The 18,386-nt window shown below is 42.6% G+C and overlaps 1 protein-coding gene across 2 annotated transcripts in view; it reads left to right on the top strand.

Annotated features, from left to right (window-relative positions):
* Nucleotides 1–18,386, top strand: part of si:dkey-157g16.6 (uncharacterized protein LOC561837 homolog) — a 48,194-nt gene that overhangs the window by 22,727 nt on the left and 7,081 nt on the right. The window contains exons 3-5 of one of the 2 annotated variants that reach the window (XM_038722611.1): nt 7,772–7,857; nt 7,939–8,025; nt 10,614–10,754. In XM_038722611.1, coding sequence (XP_038578539.1) covers nt 10,730–10,754 — 25 coding nt within the window. In that variant the 5' untranslated portion in view covers nt 7,772–7,857; nt 7,939–8,025; nt 10,614–10,729. Of the gene's footprint in view, nt 1–7,771; nt 7,858–7,938; nt 8,026–8,922; nt 9,077–10,613; nt 10,755–18,386 lie in introns of those variants that run through there. The other variant, XM_038722610.1, reaches the window with a different exon arrangement.

Here is an 18,386-nt window from a genome sequence, read left to right as displayed (position 1 = left end):
ATCAATATCCTATAGATTATTTTATAGAAAATAAGCACGAGGCAGTGTTAGCAGTGAGATGTTCTTGTGATAATTGACACATAACTGCACCAAACTGTGGTATCATTTTAGGAACAGAGAGTTGACAAAGTTGGCAATTTTTGCTGCGAGGTCCTGGCCACTAATGCCACTCTGCTTCGATTGTCAGTTCTCAATATCACCTTGCCAATGTACGGCTGCTATTTGCAACATTTCTGTGACTGTGAATGAAGTCCCAAGGATAAAGTTTCTTTCAACCAGCTGAGTAGGCTGAAAATGCACAGGGTGCTCTGTGAGTCATTCTTAAGCCTAATGCCAGAAGAGTGAATCCATTGGAAGATATTTGAAATAATGAATACATTCATGCAATTTGCAGCTGACCTATTCGCAGTGAATAAATGCATGCCATTATTTAAGGAAATCATCTTCATTAAGTAAGCATTTTTGCAAATTAATGTCAGTGACTTGTAGCATCAAGTTACAACTTGCCTCAGTAAGCAAGGTCTTGTTTTGCATGACTTATCATTTTTGATCAACCTGCCTGCTCATTTGTAGGACAATGAAGAGAAGTGTGTATATTATGTCAGTAGATATAGCGATTATATGTTATATTTGATTAAAAGCATGCCTCTGTAGATTCAAGTGGAAGATGACTGCCGTGTATTACACAAGTGTGTGAAAAAGTCTTTCTGCAGGGCACATTTTCGAGTGACCTTTTATTGTGGCCAGCCTAAGGCACACCTGTGCAATACCCATGCTGTCTGATCATCATCTTGATATGCCACACCTGTGAGGTGGATGGATTATTTCGGCAAAGGAGAAGTGCTCACTAACACAGATTTTGACACATTTGTGAACAATATTTGAGAGAAATAGGCCTTTTGTGTACATAGAGAAAGTCTTAGATCTTTGAGTTCATCTCATTATGAATAAAGGGAAAAAACAAAAGTGTTGCGTTTATAATTTTGTTCATTGTACTACGGCATTTTACTGCAATTTTACTGGGGCGGCTGTGGCTCAGGAGGTAGAGCGGGTTGGCCGTTAATCGGAAGGTCGGTTCAATCCCTGGCTCCCCCTGGTTGCGTGTCCTTGGGCAAGATACTGAACCCCGATTTGCCCCTGGCGGCTGTTCCGCCAGTGTATAAATGTGTATGACTGGTGAATGCAGATGTACTGTAAAAGCGCTTTGAGTGATCGAAAAGACTAGAAAGGCGCTATACAAGTATGGAGCATTTACATTGCATTTACATCTGAATTTAATGTGAAAAACTGACAACTGTGCATATTTGATATGACACAAGAAGCTGAGGTTTCTACTTGTACTGTAAACCTGAACAGCAGAACAAATCAACCACAATAGTAGTACACTACTGCTTGAATTTAGAGTCATACGTTGTTGTCCATTTTGCATTCTCAGTATGCCAAATACCCGTGCCTAACTATAATTTCTTCACAAAACCTCCATGTCTTCAGTGTTGTAAAATAGGAATTTAAATGGTTCCAAGATGGATTCCTTCTCATGTTCGTCCAGGCCCTCACTTGTTTCATCAACCCAGAGTTTTTCATACAGCTGTGCAGCCTCTGCCAGTTCCTCTTCCCTTGTCTTTGTGCATCGGACTACTCCATCCTTGGCTGAAAACACATGCTGGTTTTAAACTATTCTGCTGCATTTTTGCAGTCATGTACAATCTCCACGAACGATAGAAAAGCTTTAAATCTCTATTTTATCTTCTTTTGGACATCAAGAACCAACCTGAGCGTCATAGTCACCATCTTAAGACAAAGGCAGACCTATACCCTTACTAAACTGCAGAAAAGCCCTGCAGGCAGAACGTGCAGGTGATAAGGTGCTACACGTAGACAAACTGCAGTCAACATAAATAAATGTAGAAGATTAAATGTAGAGGAAAACCAGGGGATTAGCTCACTGTTTAATTACAGCTTAAAGGATGCACACACACACAACACTCTCTTGAATATATTTAATCTACTGTTAACTTTGGGGAAAAATCCCATGAGCAGCGCACACTGTCTACACTATAATTGCTTTTTTTGCTCGTGATTTTAGCTCTTGTCATTTCAAAATCCACATGAGTGGCATTAGGAGCTATAGTCTAAATGCCAATGGAGTTAATGTTTGCCTGCTTCAGCACCTTCTCTCCTTAATCTGGTTTGTCTACTTGTTAGCCTGCCTAAAGCCGTAACACAGAAAAACAATGTAGACACAAAATACAGAATTTGAATTTGAAACAGCTAGAAGCAGCATTTTAAAATCTATATTCAACTCCCTGACCTCCATATGTCCAAAGACCTGTTTCCATGCCCTCAGACTGCATGCCTGCATGTCCCTCTCCAGATTAACAACATGCATGGACGTGACAAGAGACTCTGACACTACAGACACATGCCAACAGTGTATGTAACAGAGAAAGTCCATGTGTCTAAAGGATGTATTGGGAGGTGGATAGCTGGTATTTCTATATATGTGTTTAAAGCAATTGTTTGGCTGGCTTTCTCTGTAGTTCCTCTCTGGTCACAGGTCATAATCCAGCAAAAAAGCAAGGGAAAAAAATAAGATACTGTGAATGCTACAAATACCTTAATGTGTTTGAGATTTTACAGAAACATTGCTGTAGCTTGAAAGAGGAAACTCAATAGAATTTCAACAAAACCTCAAACTTATAGCAGCCAACTAACAGAGCCTTATGTTTTTCAAACACTCACCCACGTCTGAAGTGCGAAGCTATTCATCGGCCTGTGAAGTCCGTGAGTGTCTTATCACTTCAGAGCGGTAAATCTGATGTGTCTGGTAAGTTTTGTGAATGACCTCTGTGCTGTGTGTGTGTGTATGTGCTGCGTCAGTATCTGAGAGTGTGTGGAGCCATGCCACGGGGGTTTAACCCCCCTGCATTGATCCCCAGGTTGCTCAGGGCTGCCGTCTAATTCTCCAATTTTCAGCTGTTAGAGATAGAATTGGAATAATAAACAGCTGAACCTCCCACTAATAATCCTGTTGACCACCCCCCGTCCGGCTCTTTCTTACACACACACACACACACACACACACACGCTTTGTCCCTTCCTCCACTGCTTAGCCAGCCCTCTTCAGGGCAACTGGGGCTAGGGTAGAGTTTCTCACTCTGCCCTAATCTCGGCCAAAGCCCCAGCCCTCGCTCCTCTGCTCTCATGAAATGATATCGGACAACTTTGGGAGCCTGGAACTGATTATCACTACCATCACACATGCACAGACATTTGTGGATTGTTTCTGGACAAAAGCATGCACAATCCTTACACACATTCTTCAGCATAAGTAAATTGTACAAACTCAACTTTCAGGAGTGTCAGTGGATTGCTTTTCAACATCATATTCTCAAACACTCATGCTTCGTTGATGCTGTGACACGAGAGGGAATTCTGGAAATTACATTTTATGTGTGTTTTGAAAAACAAAATATACAATATTTTTGTGGCATTTTTCTCTGCTCGCAGGCTTACGTGATTGAGTTTGGATGTTTAGTTTCCCTTAAGTAGTGCTTTGGTCTGGCCGGTCCACACTCCTGGAAGCAATTAGTCTCCTGAGGTCAGACCTTGTGTCTCCTACCCGAGGCCTGGTCCACTCAGCTCATATAGCTGTTCACAGCCTCCAGATCAGATTCCCGAGCCTCCAACCTCAACGGTTATCTATAATGTCTATTACTGTCTCTGTGGACTTCTTTTAATGACACAGGTTCATTGGCTTTTAAGTATGTTCGCTGGGCAAAAAATAATAAAATCATCATTCCACTTATAATGCATTACTGATCTTATTTTTCTGAAAATCTTCAAACATATTTGAGTTTTTTTTTGTGGGGTTTTGCAAATATGTAATTTCGCATAGTTATTATATTTTGCTGAATTACCTGAACAACAGCTGATTGGCAAGTATATTTTAAAACTTTGACAGGAAATAACATGTTTATTGACCCCAACAGCTTGAATATGATATTAGTTAAGCTGCTTTTCAAAATAAAGAAAATATTTGTATGATGCTACAAATGCAAACAGAGTCACTAGTTACATCATTTACATACATTCTTTGGTCCGTGTATTTCCAGTGTTTTCAGTGGTATGACACATGTAATGTGACTGGCTGAAAATATATTGATCACCGCACCCTGCTATTTATATTTATAATCCACTTCACCCAACCACACTGTGCGGATATGACAGCTGGGGTACACCATCATGGTCCGTACATCAGACAGGCAGGAGGCGGAAGTGCTGCAAAGCGCTGCCTGCTTCCTTTTGCCACCTAGATTGACAAATCCAGCGATTGTTTTGGCATCCGGTCTGTTTTCTGGTGAATATTTTCGCGATTGAGTCTGGCAAGAAGACACACTGATAATCTATTATAAACAGTATAAATTATATATATGATATGATATAAATTATCTGATTCTGAAAATGATAAAATATGCATCCCATGCTTGCTAACCCTTTTGATTTTCCTGCACCTAACCCCCTCAATTCTGCTGATTTGTTTCCATGATGAAATTTCAAAATCTGCCCATACACTATAATTATTAGGTAATATCACTGCTGTTTGTGATTGCGTTTTTTAAATGATGTACTTATTCCACATATTTTCCACATAACGAGAAGAGCAGAACCGCCTTTTGACTGTGAACAGTCAGGCGACATGTTCGCATGAGAATTTACACATCGCGGCTGTTGCACTGTGCTTCTGCCTCCTGTCTGAACAAGGTGTTACATACATGGTGTTGCGCTTTGCACTAGCATTGTGATTTTGTAGTAAGTAACTTTGCCCATGCACGTTCTGATGTTGGGTGTGAAGGAGTGCAGGAAGTCTATCCTACTCTACTTTCATATAAATACAACTTTGACTCACTCACTCGCTGATTTTCATTTAACCTAATTAAATATAAGCTCGATTCATCAGTTTGGCTTGATGAAACCAACTGACTTACTAACATAGTTCATCTTTGAGCGAACAACCTGCTGATTGGAGGTGTTGAGTTGACATGCCGGAGTATTAGGTTGAACAGTAGCGTGTTGACCTGCACCCTCTGTCCATTCAGTCATTTTCAGCCTGCCATGGTTCTTTTGTCTGCCTCTAATATCTCTCCATTAACCTCCCAGCACAAGGCACCTATGCATGCTCCCAGTCCTGACAGTAAGCCATGTCCCCCAGAGCTGAATGTCCTGTGGATGCGTGGAGATCACTGAGCTGTCACAAGTGTGCAGAAATATCTTAATGCATGTCAGAAAAGGTGGGGGCAGGATCTTTTTTGACACCTGTCAAAATCACTCATGTGACGCAGGAACTGGTCTGTTCAGGTGTACCTGCTCTGTCTCTTTCAGTCTTATTTTTCTCAGTTTTTGGCTCATCTCGTGTCCTGGGGCCCTGAAGTCTTTGTGCTTCAGTAGTGCTGGGCTCAGCAGGCTGCCTGTGTCCACACACTGCTGCCTCAGCACTAATAAGGCAATAGAGTGATAGAGAGAGCGCCAGAGTTGTCTGCTTTCAACATCCCTACTCAACCGTACCCTCACCTAACCCCCTGCAGAGACACCATTAGCAAGTCCATTGAGGATCCCATATTAGGCAAAACATTAAAGAGTCTAATTGTGGTTCTGAACTGGGACTCACTGGGTGTGTTAAGTTTTGTAACCACTCTAATGAGTTGCAGTGTTTCCTCCAATGGGTTTATTGCCCTACATTCCAATTTGAGCCATGTCACTGACCACTGGGGCATCTCCTAAAATAGCTCAACCCACATGTCTTACGAGAGAATAATCAGAGGTCATGCGTTTAAAGAATAATTGCGGCTTATTACAACTTTGATTTTTGAAGTTTTGGCCTGTGTCTGTTCTAACATTGTACTCACTAAAGTAATTGGTGAGACCCGGGAACACGCTGACACTGATACAAGAAAGTCTGACAGGGAAAGAAACATGAGCTGTCAGGCGATCTGATAGGTTGAAAACAAGCCCACATTGCTCAGGAACCTGCATGTCAAGGGAGGTCAAAGTGGAACCAGGAAGTTGGTTGGTAAGCTGATGGATGTTAATAATGGACAGTTTGCTTCCATTTTATCTTCCATATGAGACCACCATCAGGTTGTAGTTAAAACGGCTATAAAGCAGCGTTCCTACATCTTAAAATTCTCTTGTTGAGTATGATGCTAATATTTAAAAACTCTGAAAATAAGATGCAAGTTGTGATGATAAATGTCAGGAGTTATTTCACCAGACAACATCATGAATTCACATGGCCACTGTACAGGATGATTCATTTCATGTCAGCAGGCCTCTGGGCTACTGTGAAAGCAAACACTTTCCATAATGCCTGTCATATGATTTAGTGCATTTGATGCTCAGGACACCGAACATATGATCACAATGTCCCACTCTATTTTCAGGTGGTCTGCTCACTCTATATGCTCACTTGTATATGAATATTTGTGGTGGACTGTGTGTGTGTGTGTGGTGGGGGGGTATCCTGTGTCTTTTGCGGCAGCAAACAGGGATGCTTGACTTGAGTACCGGCACCGTGTAACAAGAGGAGATGACTGGGCCATGTGGCCCTCAGTGTGGCGCTAAAAACAGCCTGACAGCTGTGTGTGAAGAGCGTGTAAGTGAAACTGGAAACAGCACCTGACCACGAGATAGATTTTTGACTGACATGAAAATTTGGTCATAAACACATCAAATATATATAACACTATTTATTGTGGTATTTGCTAGAACTATTGCATGTGTAGTTTTTGGATTTTGCTCTCTTTGAAAGATTTTACTGTGAATGCCAGAAACCTAATCTGCTAAAAAGAGAAAACTTGTTACACAGGGCTAGAACCCTTCCTTTCTTATTTATGATATCTGTTAGTGTCATCATCAATATTACAATAATGTGGTTACTTTTTTAGCAATAAGAACAATAAGACTTGTGAGGGTATACAATTTGAGATGATTCTCCACTATTAGCACTGGTGCTCCCATCTGAATATTTTAGGAGCACCAGCACAAGATTAAAGAGCAACACTTAAATTGACATGCAACCTTTCTGGAGCCCTAAGCAAAAGTCTGCGAACCTCCTACCTGACCCGTGAGCCATGCAGACCATTTGCCATTGCCCACACAGTCACACCTGACACCACAGTGTTCCCATTATAATCCACCCTCCTTTAAAACAGTGTGCTCAGTCTGTCGGTCTAAGAATAAGTTGACCTCAACAAAACAGGTTTTCTTAAAGAGAATATTTTGTTACAGATAAAATGTAGAAAATAAAATATAACACTGAGCTCTGGCTCTCCAGTCAGTTAATTTATTTTAAATTCTATATTTAATCAAAAGTCAGTGTCAATCCATTGCTTTCCATCTTTCATTAGTATAGAGGTGTAACTAAACGTTGATGACCATTGTCTTGTTTTAAAATTCTGTGCGCTTACGAGGAGTGCCGTAAGCTATGCCTATGCCAGAGGTTTTTTTAAAGTGGGTGGTAGGCCTCCCCAGAAGGGGCTACAAACTGTTTCAATGGAGGCTCAGTGACTGAAAATGGTAGTACGCTCGTAGTGAGCGTTTAGGACCACACACATTTCACATTATATACAATGATGATTTTGAAAAACATAACAAAGAAGTTGCACACACCTTAAGTTGTTAAAATTGCCTACCATTGTTGAGTTTATATTTCAACATTCTTCCTGTAATGAATTGAATAAACCACTGAGTGACTCAACTGTCTCATTTTTAGGAGCAGACCACCATGGACCATGATGGTCCTGGATCAGGGCTATGTGAGGACATTGAGTGCTAGTGATTGGAGAGCAGTCACCAGAGGTTGGGCTAGCTCAGTTAACAACAATAAATACCTCCAAACTGTAGGCTGGCTGCTTGCTTAACCACATGTTCTATTTCTAGATGGATTACATACAGAAGATGTGACGGCTTTGGGGTGACGGCTTTGGGGTGTTGTCTGACCTGAGCAAGGAAAAAGTAATGTAACAGGTAATGTAACATATTTTCTCTGCCCTTGAGTGATTAGTTAAAGCTAGGTTAGGTAATATTGGAGAAACTAACAAGAGTCAGCTAGAAAGTATTCAACTCAAAAAAATCCTATCTCTTCCCTTCAGGCCTCCCTCCAAAGCCACTCCCCCAAAACACATTTTCATGCACAATGAGTACGCACAGGTAGGTAGGTAGACAGGCTGGTTGGCCGCCAATCATTATACATGGACCTCATGAAATGATAGGACTGGCCGTGTTTATTGCAGTCCTACAACCACGACCACGAGAGATCTGATGTCAGAGCATGTGATTTATTGATTGCTGTCAGGATGCAAAGAGAATTTCAACAAATAGACCGAAAAATGCTTCTGAAGTAAATTGCCTACCCCAGCTTTAAGTAATGTAATTACTTTTTAATGAGTAATACGTTATGAGTAAACAATTACATCTTTCAAGAAACTTGGTCATCATCTGTTTTAGTCAGTCAGAGAAGAAATAAGAGATTGTTCCTCAGTGTGTTTTCACCACAATCAGACCACTGTTCCTTCAGTTCTGTCTTAAATCCCAAACCAAACTCACATATTTCCCTCCAAACAAAAACTCTGTCTCTCTCTCTCCACTGTCCTCTGTGTCCAAGCTTCAGTATGATCGCCCTCTCTCTCCTTCAGAGCATGATTGGTCAGTCCTCCACCCCCTCTGCTGCCCTCCCCTTATTCTCTCTCTCTCTCTCTCTCTCTCTCTCTCTCTCTCACTCTATCTCCATACTTAAATACTTTTAGCATAAAGAGAGAGAAGGAGGGGAGGGGAGAGGGGGATGGGAGATCCATGGGGGAGGGGAGCTGAGTGCTCACTCTGTTGTCACTGGCCAGAGAGAGAGAGAAAGAGAGAGAGAAAGAGGGAGAGGGAGGGAGAGAGGGAGGGGGAGAGAGAGAGTGGAGTTGTGTCCCATATGTGGAAAAAAAGCATAGCAGTGCACACACACGAGTCTGGTCTGCTCCAGGGATTATCGTAGCGCTTTCAGATCTGATGTAGGACATGCAGGCATGAATAGGTAAGGCTGCCTGTCTTCTCGGCATCTCTGTGTTGATCTGCTTCCGTTGCCCGTTGCTCTGCCTGCTGTTTGACTTGGCTCCGCTGGCTGGCTGAAGTTGGAGGAGGACGGGAGCTGAGCACGTTGTAGCAGCTCTCCTCTTTGGCCACTGGCTGTGAGTCGTTTCTCTGAGCAACCCAGACCTCCGAACTCTGCCTGCAGGGCTGTGTTTGTTTTAAGTGGAAGCTGTGGTTAGCCGCTGTAGTGAAGTTAGTTATTCTGGGCTGAGTGTTAAAAGTTGACAGTCAGACAGTTAGAGCAGAGGGGGTCGGAGCCGGAGGTTGTGTGTTTGCGGGAAGCCTGTTGGTGTCTGCGGACAGCCGTGTGGTCATTGCATAATACCTCTTCCATATGAATGATATGATATGAGTGAATGTAAATTGGTTTCCGATGTGATGTTTGTTTTTATAGATACTAAGAAAGATAGAGTCTCTGTAATAATGTGCTGTAATAATTTACAAAAGCAGTAAATGCAATAATGTTGCATTACTTCTACTAAATGCTGTTAAGATGCTTTATGTATTGGACATTGTTGATGTTTTGTTTGTGATTTTGTTTTTTCATTAGATAAAGTAGCTTCACATTTTCAGAAACATTTAAATGGGTGCGTGTGGCTAAAAATGTTTTCACAGATTTTAAAAAACTGAAAGACAATTTTAGTTATCTCTCTATTGTTTTTACATTATATTTGCTTAAGCAACTTTGCACCATTGTGGATAAAAATTGTGCTTTGAGAAATAACCCAAATAAAAAAAAAAAAATCAGACCGTTGTTTTAATCTCATGGGTTTGCTCAGAGAAGTGCCTCACGTCAAAATAAAACAATAGAAACTGGAGGATTAAACTGTCTTTAATCTGTGCATGACATTTGCAACCCAAACCAGAATCGAGATAAACTATATTTCATTTTGCCTTACCTTTGAAATTGCATAGTGAGCTGAATTAATTTAATAAATATGTTAATTTAATACATTTGTTAAGTATGATTAAAATTTTAAAACAGAGGTATTCATTTATTAGATAACGTGAAAAGAGAAACTCAGTCATTACAGAAAACATTTTTTGCAACTGCATTTTCCTTATGCAGCTCCCAAAAGTGTCTGGTCTCCTAAGAATGCAGTCTTTATTACCCCAGTGCACGTAGCAATGGTATGCATGAGTCTTTTTGTGAGGCAGATTTAGAAAGCCCTCTTTAGAGGCTGTGCGCAGCTTCACAATCAGCTTAATGCCTGCCTATAATAAATACCCTTGTGTGCGTCAATTTGGCAGACCGTGTGCGTGTGTGTGAGTGTATGTGTGTTTTCGTCACACTGATAGGGTTCTCAGGTTGGTCAGTAATTCTATCATACTCGGGGTGAATACTGGTTTGTGTTTGTCCAGGTTTGGGTTGCTGTGTGAGCTCGTGTGAAAGGGTTGGTTGACATGTGAGTGTTTGTCCAGACATTGTGCAGCAGTCTGTAACTGCCTCACCTCTCTCTTTCTTTCTCTCTCTCTCTCAGGGCTGTTCTGTTGTCAGTGCGAGCTCATGCAAGTGATGGACTACAGCCGGACGGATGCTAACCTTAGCTGGCATTACCAAAACAGCATTCCCCCTTATTGAGACCAGCTCCACAGAATGCTGAGTCCTATCGTCCCCTATAGTGAGTACACTACACACTTTTTTCTCTCTACCCTACTGCATGTCGCACCAAACAGCCCCAGTTGACTTCACTGGACTTTGCCTGAATCAATGAGCCCCCTCTCTAAAAATAAGCAAGAGTGGACACTGTGTTCTGTAGTTTGTAAACAGAAGGGAAAATGCACGGGTAACTGTGAAAATGTGCACACTTCAGTGCCAAAACCTGCCTTTTTCCTTGACGTGCACTGTGGAAACGTTAAACCCTGGGCACTGGCCCTGTCTGAATGTTTCATCAACAGGCGGAAGATAGAGATGGGGGAAGGAAGAGGGACAGAGGGAGGTTGCAGGGCTGATGCTTTAAGCAGCAGAAACCCCTCAGCTCTGCCAGTGTCATTTTACCAATACTACCACACACACACACACTCTCCCTCCTTTCCCCCCTTTTCTCTCTCTTTTCTCCCTTCAATGCTGACCTAATAACTAACGTGTCCAGTTTTGGCCTCCCCCCCTCCTCTTTGCACCCTCCCACCAGGTTTCATTTGAGTCCAGCGCTCCGGCTCTCCAAAACAGCATTGTTTGCTGGCCAGCATGGGGCTGACTCTGTGGCCTCTGCCTCAAGAGCTCCCTTTTCCCAACTCTTTAATTCACCTCAAAGGAGCATTATCGGCATGACAGTTACAAGAAAAGAGGGAGAAATCAAACAGAATGGTTCATTTAAAAAGTATTACTACATGATGGATGGTAAAAAAAAAAAATCTGATTTTGTTTTCTTAGCATCCAAAACATGGATGTGTAAGGCGAGTGTGTGGGTGTGAGAATTCAAACCAGACAAGTCACCCTTGATTAAAGCGTCATGAGCGGATGTTTGACAGTAACCCTGACACTTTGTTTTCTTTTTGTGAATTTCACCCTTGAAATAGCCAGTGTTATTATTCAGTCACTCATCAGATGAATGGTATTTCGAATTGTTTCCAGCCGAATAAGTAGTTTGTGTTGTTATGAAACATGTCCTCTCACAAGTGGCTCTCGGTTGATTTAATTTCAGATCTCCCAGAACATTCTGTGCATTTTTCCCTTTAAAATCTGTTTATTCGTCTTATTGCTCGATAACACTGATAGTCCATTAATTTGCATGCTTGCTCTGATTCCCATCAAGACCCGTTTAAGTGGTCTTTCCATCAGCTCCCTGCACCCTGTTAGTCCATACTGACTGAACACACTCTCCCTGCTGCTTTAAGTGAACAGCACGTCCAAGAATGTCCCAAACTGCTGGTGGAATAGTTAGCATGCCTTCAGACAGGGCACACTGCTGCTCCTTCATGGGAATCTTCCCGTAAACTACGTACTAGCCTTTGTGTGTGATTTTCTTTTATGATCAGGATGCTGGTTTTCATCTGCGCTGCCCAGTAGCTGGATGGTTTTTCCACGTACAGCGTTGCTCTGTTCTGCCGAGCTTTCGCAGGGCTTGAGATCGTTTCAGAACAGCCCGCTAGTGTGAGTAGTCTGTAGACACAGGGAACGTATGATCGCACACAGCGGTGTTAGGTTGTTAGGCAGTCCCGTTGTTTACTCTCGGACCAGTGACACACAAACACACTCCTGTGCTCACTGGTGACACTGCAGCTCACTGTCTTTTAGTTAAAGACTGTAGTCATGATTGTGCTGGGCAAAAAAATTCCGACTGTGAGGGACTTTGCATATGTGCAGGACATGCGAATACTCTCACCTCCATGTTGGAATCCCCTTTGTGGGAATGGAGCATTCCCGCTTCCCAACGTTAGTTCTGACTCCCGCTGTAGGCATTTCTGCCCCTGCACATACGACAACGGGTCCCAGTGTGTAAATGCACACATGGTGACACACGTTTAGGGCAGGTACCAACACACTTAAGCCTTTGTTTTCAGGACTACTCTTAAAAAGGTCCCGCATTCAGCCAGTGTGTGTGTGTGTCTCATTCTTCCCTGGTGTGTCCGGCCTTGGTCCTCATCTCCGGCCAGTCCAGAGGACTTCAAGCTGGGACGAGCAGCCACGGCCGGACCTGAGAAGAAACCTGAGAGAGATTCCAGGGGCCACGGATACTCCTGGAGGGATTTGGTGCAAAGAATCTGTAATCTGTACTTCAAACACACTCTTAAATCATTCCCAGGCCGCCAACCCAGGAGTGCCTTAACTCTTGTTGCTGGGGGCCCCCGTTCGTGTAGCGATACCTTTTCTTTTAAAACAGCGCACACAGAGACAGAGAGAGAGCAACTACACACAGGAGTCTAGATCTGGCAGTTTTTATAGCTCTCCTCTGACTGACCCCTCTCCTTCTCCTTTCTCTCTCTGGCTCTGTTTTTATGTTTTGTGCAAGTGTCTTTGTGAATGACTCGGCTAAGTCATGGAGTAGTTTGTATAGAAAAAAAAGAAGGAGTAGATCTTATCCCGGCCCCTGAAGGAGCAGGCTGGAGGGCTTCGCCAGCGTATATCCCTATTGTATGCAGAATGGTATGAGCGGAGCAGTGAAGAGGCCTGTGAGGCCCTTTGGTAAACACACGGCCTGCTAAAGTGTGTGTGAATAAAAGCTGGGATCATTAGTGCAGGGTGTGAATAGGCTCTAATTAGCCCCCAGTGTGTGAGTGTGTGCGTGTGTGTCGTGTGTATGTGTGTTTCCATGCGTCTGTGTCCACAAGAAATGAAGGTTAGAGACCCATGGCCCTATTGTGTCCACTGGCCCTGTGCTCTGTCTCTCCGAAGGTTCATCGGCTCATTAAGGAGAACTCCGCTCCCCTTTAAGGGCCCAATTAAGAAGCAAGGTGGTGAGGCTCATTTAGATGGCAACACTTCACTGGATTCCTGAGACAGCAGAATTCAGAGCCTGACAATGAGTCACAGCGTCTTTCACACCAGCACAGCTAATTAGTAAATGACTACACTTGAGAAATAACACACTTGAATTGTTATGCCATTAGGTGTTAGCAGTGCAGTGATCATAAAATGCACTGACAAAGAGAGACGTGTGGCTGTTATATAACATATTGAGCTTTCCCTTATTTGTGAAAACAACAGAAAACAACAAATCCCAGAGCTGGGAGGCACAGAGGGGGCCAGGGGATTTGGACAGAAAGGAGGCAATGCAACATGCTTACTGGGAATAAGGGGAATAAGGGAGATGGAGATTGCGAGGAAAAGATGGAGCTGAAGAGGGGGAGATGGAACAGAGATTGGGCGAATGAGACAGATGGAAGGGGTGATTGGTTTTCACAGAGCCTTAGGACAGCTGTTCTTTGATATATTAGTGGACACAATGACCTAAAGCCAGCCTGCAGTCCCAGAAAATAGGGACCCTGTTTTTCTTGAAGGGCGGAGGCGGGGTCTGCCATTTGTGGACGTGCGTTAGCAGGCACGGGGGATGGGGGAGTTGTTTCTAAAATTACGAGCATGAAGTGACGCATCCAGCAATTATTCCGGAGGCTTTCCAGTTTTGGAGAGCGCAGAGAAAAGGGCTGTAAAACGAGCACACTCTCAGATGGGAATTTGCTTTTTTGCTGCACTATCATTAGCAATTCTAAACACGTTTGTTGTTGTTAATCAATGTTTAACAAATGCCATCAAGTAGTTTGGCTAATGCTCCCCTCCATCTACTCTGCAAAACAGCAACTTTTAACGACACTCTGAATATTCGTTAGTCTGCTAATGAATTGGAGATTCATATTTCTGTTCATAAACTGGTTTTGAACAATAATTGTCATTTATCCTAAATATATTTTACTATAGACAAGGGCAGTATGATTTTATTATTCTGTTTTCTGCTGCAAAATACTCGGTGTTGTCACCTTGTCCTTCTCTTCTAATAAAACCATATTAGCTGCACGCACTGACAAAAACTATTGTGACAGCCGGCCTGAAACATCCCCCAAGGGGGGGGGAGAATAAGAAAAAAATAGTGTAAGTAAAACAGTCATTCTGATACATGGAGTACAGATAGTTCTCTCTCTGTCCATAGAGAGACACACACAGAGGACATCCCTCAATGCCACTGCAGGAGATGGACTCCTTCCCCCTGGGATTGGACCGGTGAAGCGTGTTTGAAAAGAGCTGCGTCTGCTCGTGCTCTGGGCAGCAGGTGTGCAGAACACCTCACCAGAGCTCCCGCACTTCTGTTATTACATCTTTTTAGGGCCATGAAAGAGGGAGCAGATGAGCCAGAGGGAGCGAGAGGCAGAGTGGGAGTGTGGGATTGTGTTTCTTTTGATTGATAGCAGCCCTGTGACTAATGCATAGATTTATAATAATTTTCCCTGGCAATGCCCAATTATTCATGTCTGATAAATTATGATCCTGTTGTCCGAAGTGCGCATTACCCCTGTCTTAAGGCGGTTCGGGAAGGTTCTCAAGGACTGACCTCGCACTTCTTTTAACAGCTTTTTTGGCAGTACCCCACAGGATAACAGAAGCTGTTCATCATCTGTGGGGTGCTATTCTACGAAGTAACTGGACATTTGTAACATGAGCATAGTACAACATACTTAATTTGCAATACATGAGAGGAATTCGTCACACTTCTTTATTATGTTGGTACAAACTGTGCAAGAGCTGATAAAATGTGTATTTTATTGTAACGTCCGGAGAGAAATTTTCCACTGTCTCCACCTCCCATGCTGTGAAATGTGGCCTGGCCTCTCAGATAGGTGTTTTTATGACAGTCCATGTAGTATGCAGCGGCACGGCAGCCACAGCCTAGTGAGAATGTCCTGTTTGATATTAGTGTCATAAATCACAGTGAACTTGAGAACAGAGGACTTACAGGGCTTCAAGAGTGAACAACAAATCAAAATAACAAACTGATAAATAACAGATCCTGAGCCTTTTGCATGAGAGGCTAAAAACGTCTTCAAGTATCTTATAGCAAGTCCAGTTGCCCTTGATTTAACCCACCTTGGATGCCAAGTGCAGATGCTTTTCCTTTTGCACGACAAACTCAGTTCTTGATTGTTTAAAGCATTTTATTGGACATGTTTGTCTAAAATGCAAAGAAGTGTTTAAAGGTTAAAAACGTCATTTTTTTCTACGTATTTATGTCCAGCAAGCAGGAGTTTCATCCGATAAATCATTGATCAGCTTGCACTCACTGAATACATAACAACCGATGCAGTCATCAGAGCATGAAGTTTGTGATTTATCAGCACAAATACAGTGTCTGTCGCACTCTGCCCTACTTGCCTCTTTCTGTCATTCCCCTTTTGATACGGCTGTGTGCCTTTTAATTGTAACTGCATTCATTTAAAGCTTTTCTCTTGAAAGTGGCTGTTTGAGATGTTGACTAAATTGAATCCTTGACTTAGTGCCTCAGCCAGAGCAGCATTCTGAAAACAATTTGACGCTGCCCTTTTCTGCAACTTTTTGTTTAGAAGTATTAAAAGAATTTAGTTTTCGGCATAAAGTGAGTTCACACCCTAGAAATTCTCACGACATACTTTACTTCAGACAGTGCCCCTTTTTAATGTGCAGGTCTTTGGGGGCAACAGATTCATTTCTCCACAGAAAAAATACATTTCACAAACTTCTGAACAACTTTTTAATTTTGCTGTAACTGCTTGCCTTTTTCCTTGGTGTAGTATTTTTTGTAATTGTGAAGTTGACCAGCTGAGCTACCATCTGCAGGTCTGCCACATGCTAGCTCTTATTATTAATGTAAATAAAAAAGAAGAAATTAGGAACAGAGTATCACAAAATTTACAGATCTAAGAACAAGCACATTTCACTCCCTGATTTGTGCCTCCGTATGGAGGTGTACGTTGGAGTGGAGATGCTGGCAGTTTTCTCTGGTCAGTGGGTGGGGGTAGAGCTCAGTCCTGAATAGAGCCCCTGATTGGATTGATCTTGTTTACAAGCGACCTCTTCACAATCGGCACAGTTTAATAGCATGCTGTCCCAGAAGGGTTGTTGCATCCGTGTCTGTTTTGTTCCTCAGGGCAGGGAAAACAAAAGTGCCGGAAAAGGAGAAGGGGAAAGCAACCTCAGGGGAGCTGTGAAACAGCACTGGAGCCGTCCACCTCCGGGCTTCCTGCCAAGATAACGTTTCACCTTACCCACTGATACTTCTTTTATAGGAAACCACAACACAGCCTTAATGGGTCAAAAGCTACTTCTCATTCACCCAGTCAACATGAGAGTCAGTGACTTTTTGGATGGCAGAAGCATTTGAGGACAGGAATCGCAAATTAACCTAACTTCACACCCCCTCCATCGGTGAGCCTGGTCTAATTCTAATTTTAGGGCCTCCTAAAGTAAAGCTGGTTTCGGCTGAAGAGAGCTGTGCCACTGTCTTCATCACACACTCCTACAATAGGATGCAGCTCACACTGGTCCCTCAATAAATCCCAGGCTGACACAAAAGCTGTCAGTGGACTGCTGCTGAATAGATTAATAAGATTTCCATAATTAGACAGGCCCCTGACAATAGGATCCTTCAGGCTTTGTCTCAGAGCCAACTGGATTGTCCGAGCTGTGCACGTCTGCTGGACGGGCGTCCGCCACAATGGCCGCACAGACAGTAAGGCGGTCAGCAGAAGAACATCTGTCTCTCTTGGGGCCGAGAACACACACACACAGTGGGAAGTGTCATGTGCATATACACACAAGGTTCAACCTCCTCGCAGTAGAAAAGCAATCTGGTCACATCATATTTATGTGTACTTAACTTGGTCATCACATCTGATTTCTGTTCACCATAAAGTCAGCAGTGCAACTGATTAATGATAAAATATCTAAAATACTTAATAATAATAATAATCTTTATTTGTAGAGCACTTTTCCTACCCACTTGAAAGGATTGCAGAGGAGCTTTACTTATTTATTGACAACTGCAACAAAAACTTCCCATTAAATGAGGACAGGATTCCCATTTTCAAACATGATGTCCATTTTTAATACGTGTGTTTATTCATAATCCTCCGCTAATGTGAGTAAGATGAGTTGACGGGAGGCTGTGGCAGGAAAGGGAAATGCAACAACATTAGAGCTGAAAATGTATCCTGATTTAAGTAAAGGATGTAGCATGGCTACTTTTATTATAAGATAGGATTATGAAATTCACACATATTAGCAATGTCCTATTTTTTTTCTGTTGTGTAGAGTCATTTACAATCCAGCATCGAACTGAAACATATATTGAAGTTAATTTAATGATTTCACTGCTTCCCACAGTGTGTCCACATTGTCCTGATTTCCTCCTTCTAATCTTAGCTTTCTTTGTGCCCCTCCAGTGAATTAATCTACTCTGATTTCAGCAGAAGTGTAGATTAGAGCTTGCTTAGTTTATTTTGCATAGCTACTGCTCTAAAGACCACAGTCCAGCAGAAGGCAAGATCTAATTACATAGAAACAGCTAAACTGCATGTTTTCTCTCATCTGACCCACTGTGTACAAACAGCATTATAGAGTATAATGGACTATTTTAAAATACTAGACTAAAAGATAGAAAGTAATTACTTTCAGATGTAACAGTGAATTGGTTCTCCAGGTATGAGCAGCTGGTCATTATGTTGGTCAAGGGAGCAGTGTGAGAGAAGTCCATTCTGTATTGGTGCTACTCTAATGATGGAGTGGACAGCAGTTAGACCGCCTCACTGAGTCCTCTAATGTCCGCTCCAGTCCGCTTAGAGAGGACGAA

The sequence above is a fragment of the Micropterus salmoides genome, unplaced genomic scaffold (genome assembly GCF_014851395.1).
Source record: "Micropterus salmoides isolate LMB-PRFRI ecotype aquatic unplaced genomic scaffold, ASM1485139v1 Ms_hic_scaffold_16, whole genome shotgun sequence".
Classification (NCBI taxonomy): domain Eukaryota; kingdom Metazoa; phylum Chordata; class Actinopteri; order Centrarchiformes; family Centrarchidae; genus Micropterus; species Micropterus salmoides.
The sequence above is the reverse complement of the archived record's forward strand: the minus strand, read 5'-3'. Positions and strand labels throughout refer to the sequence as shown.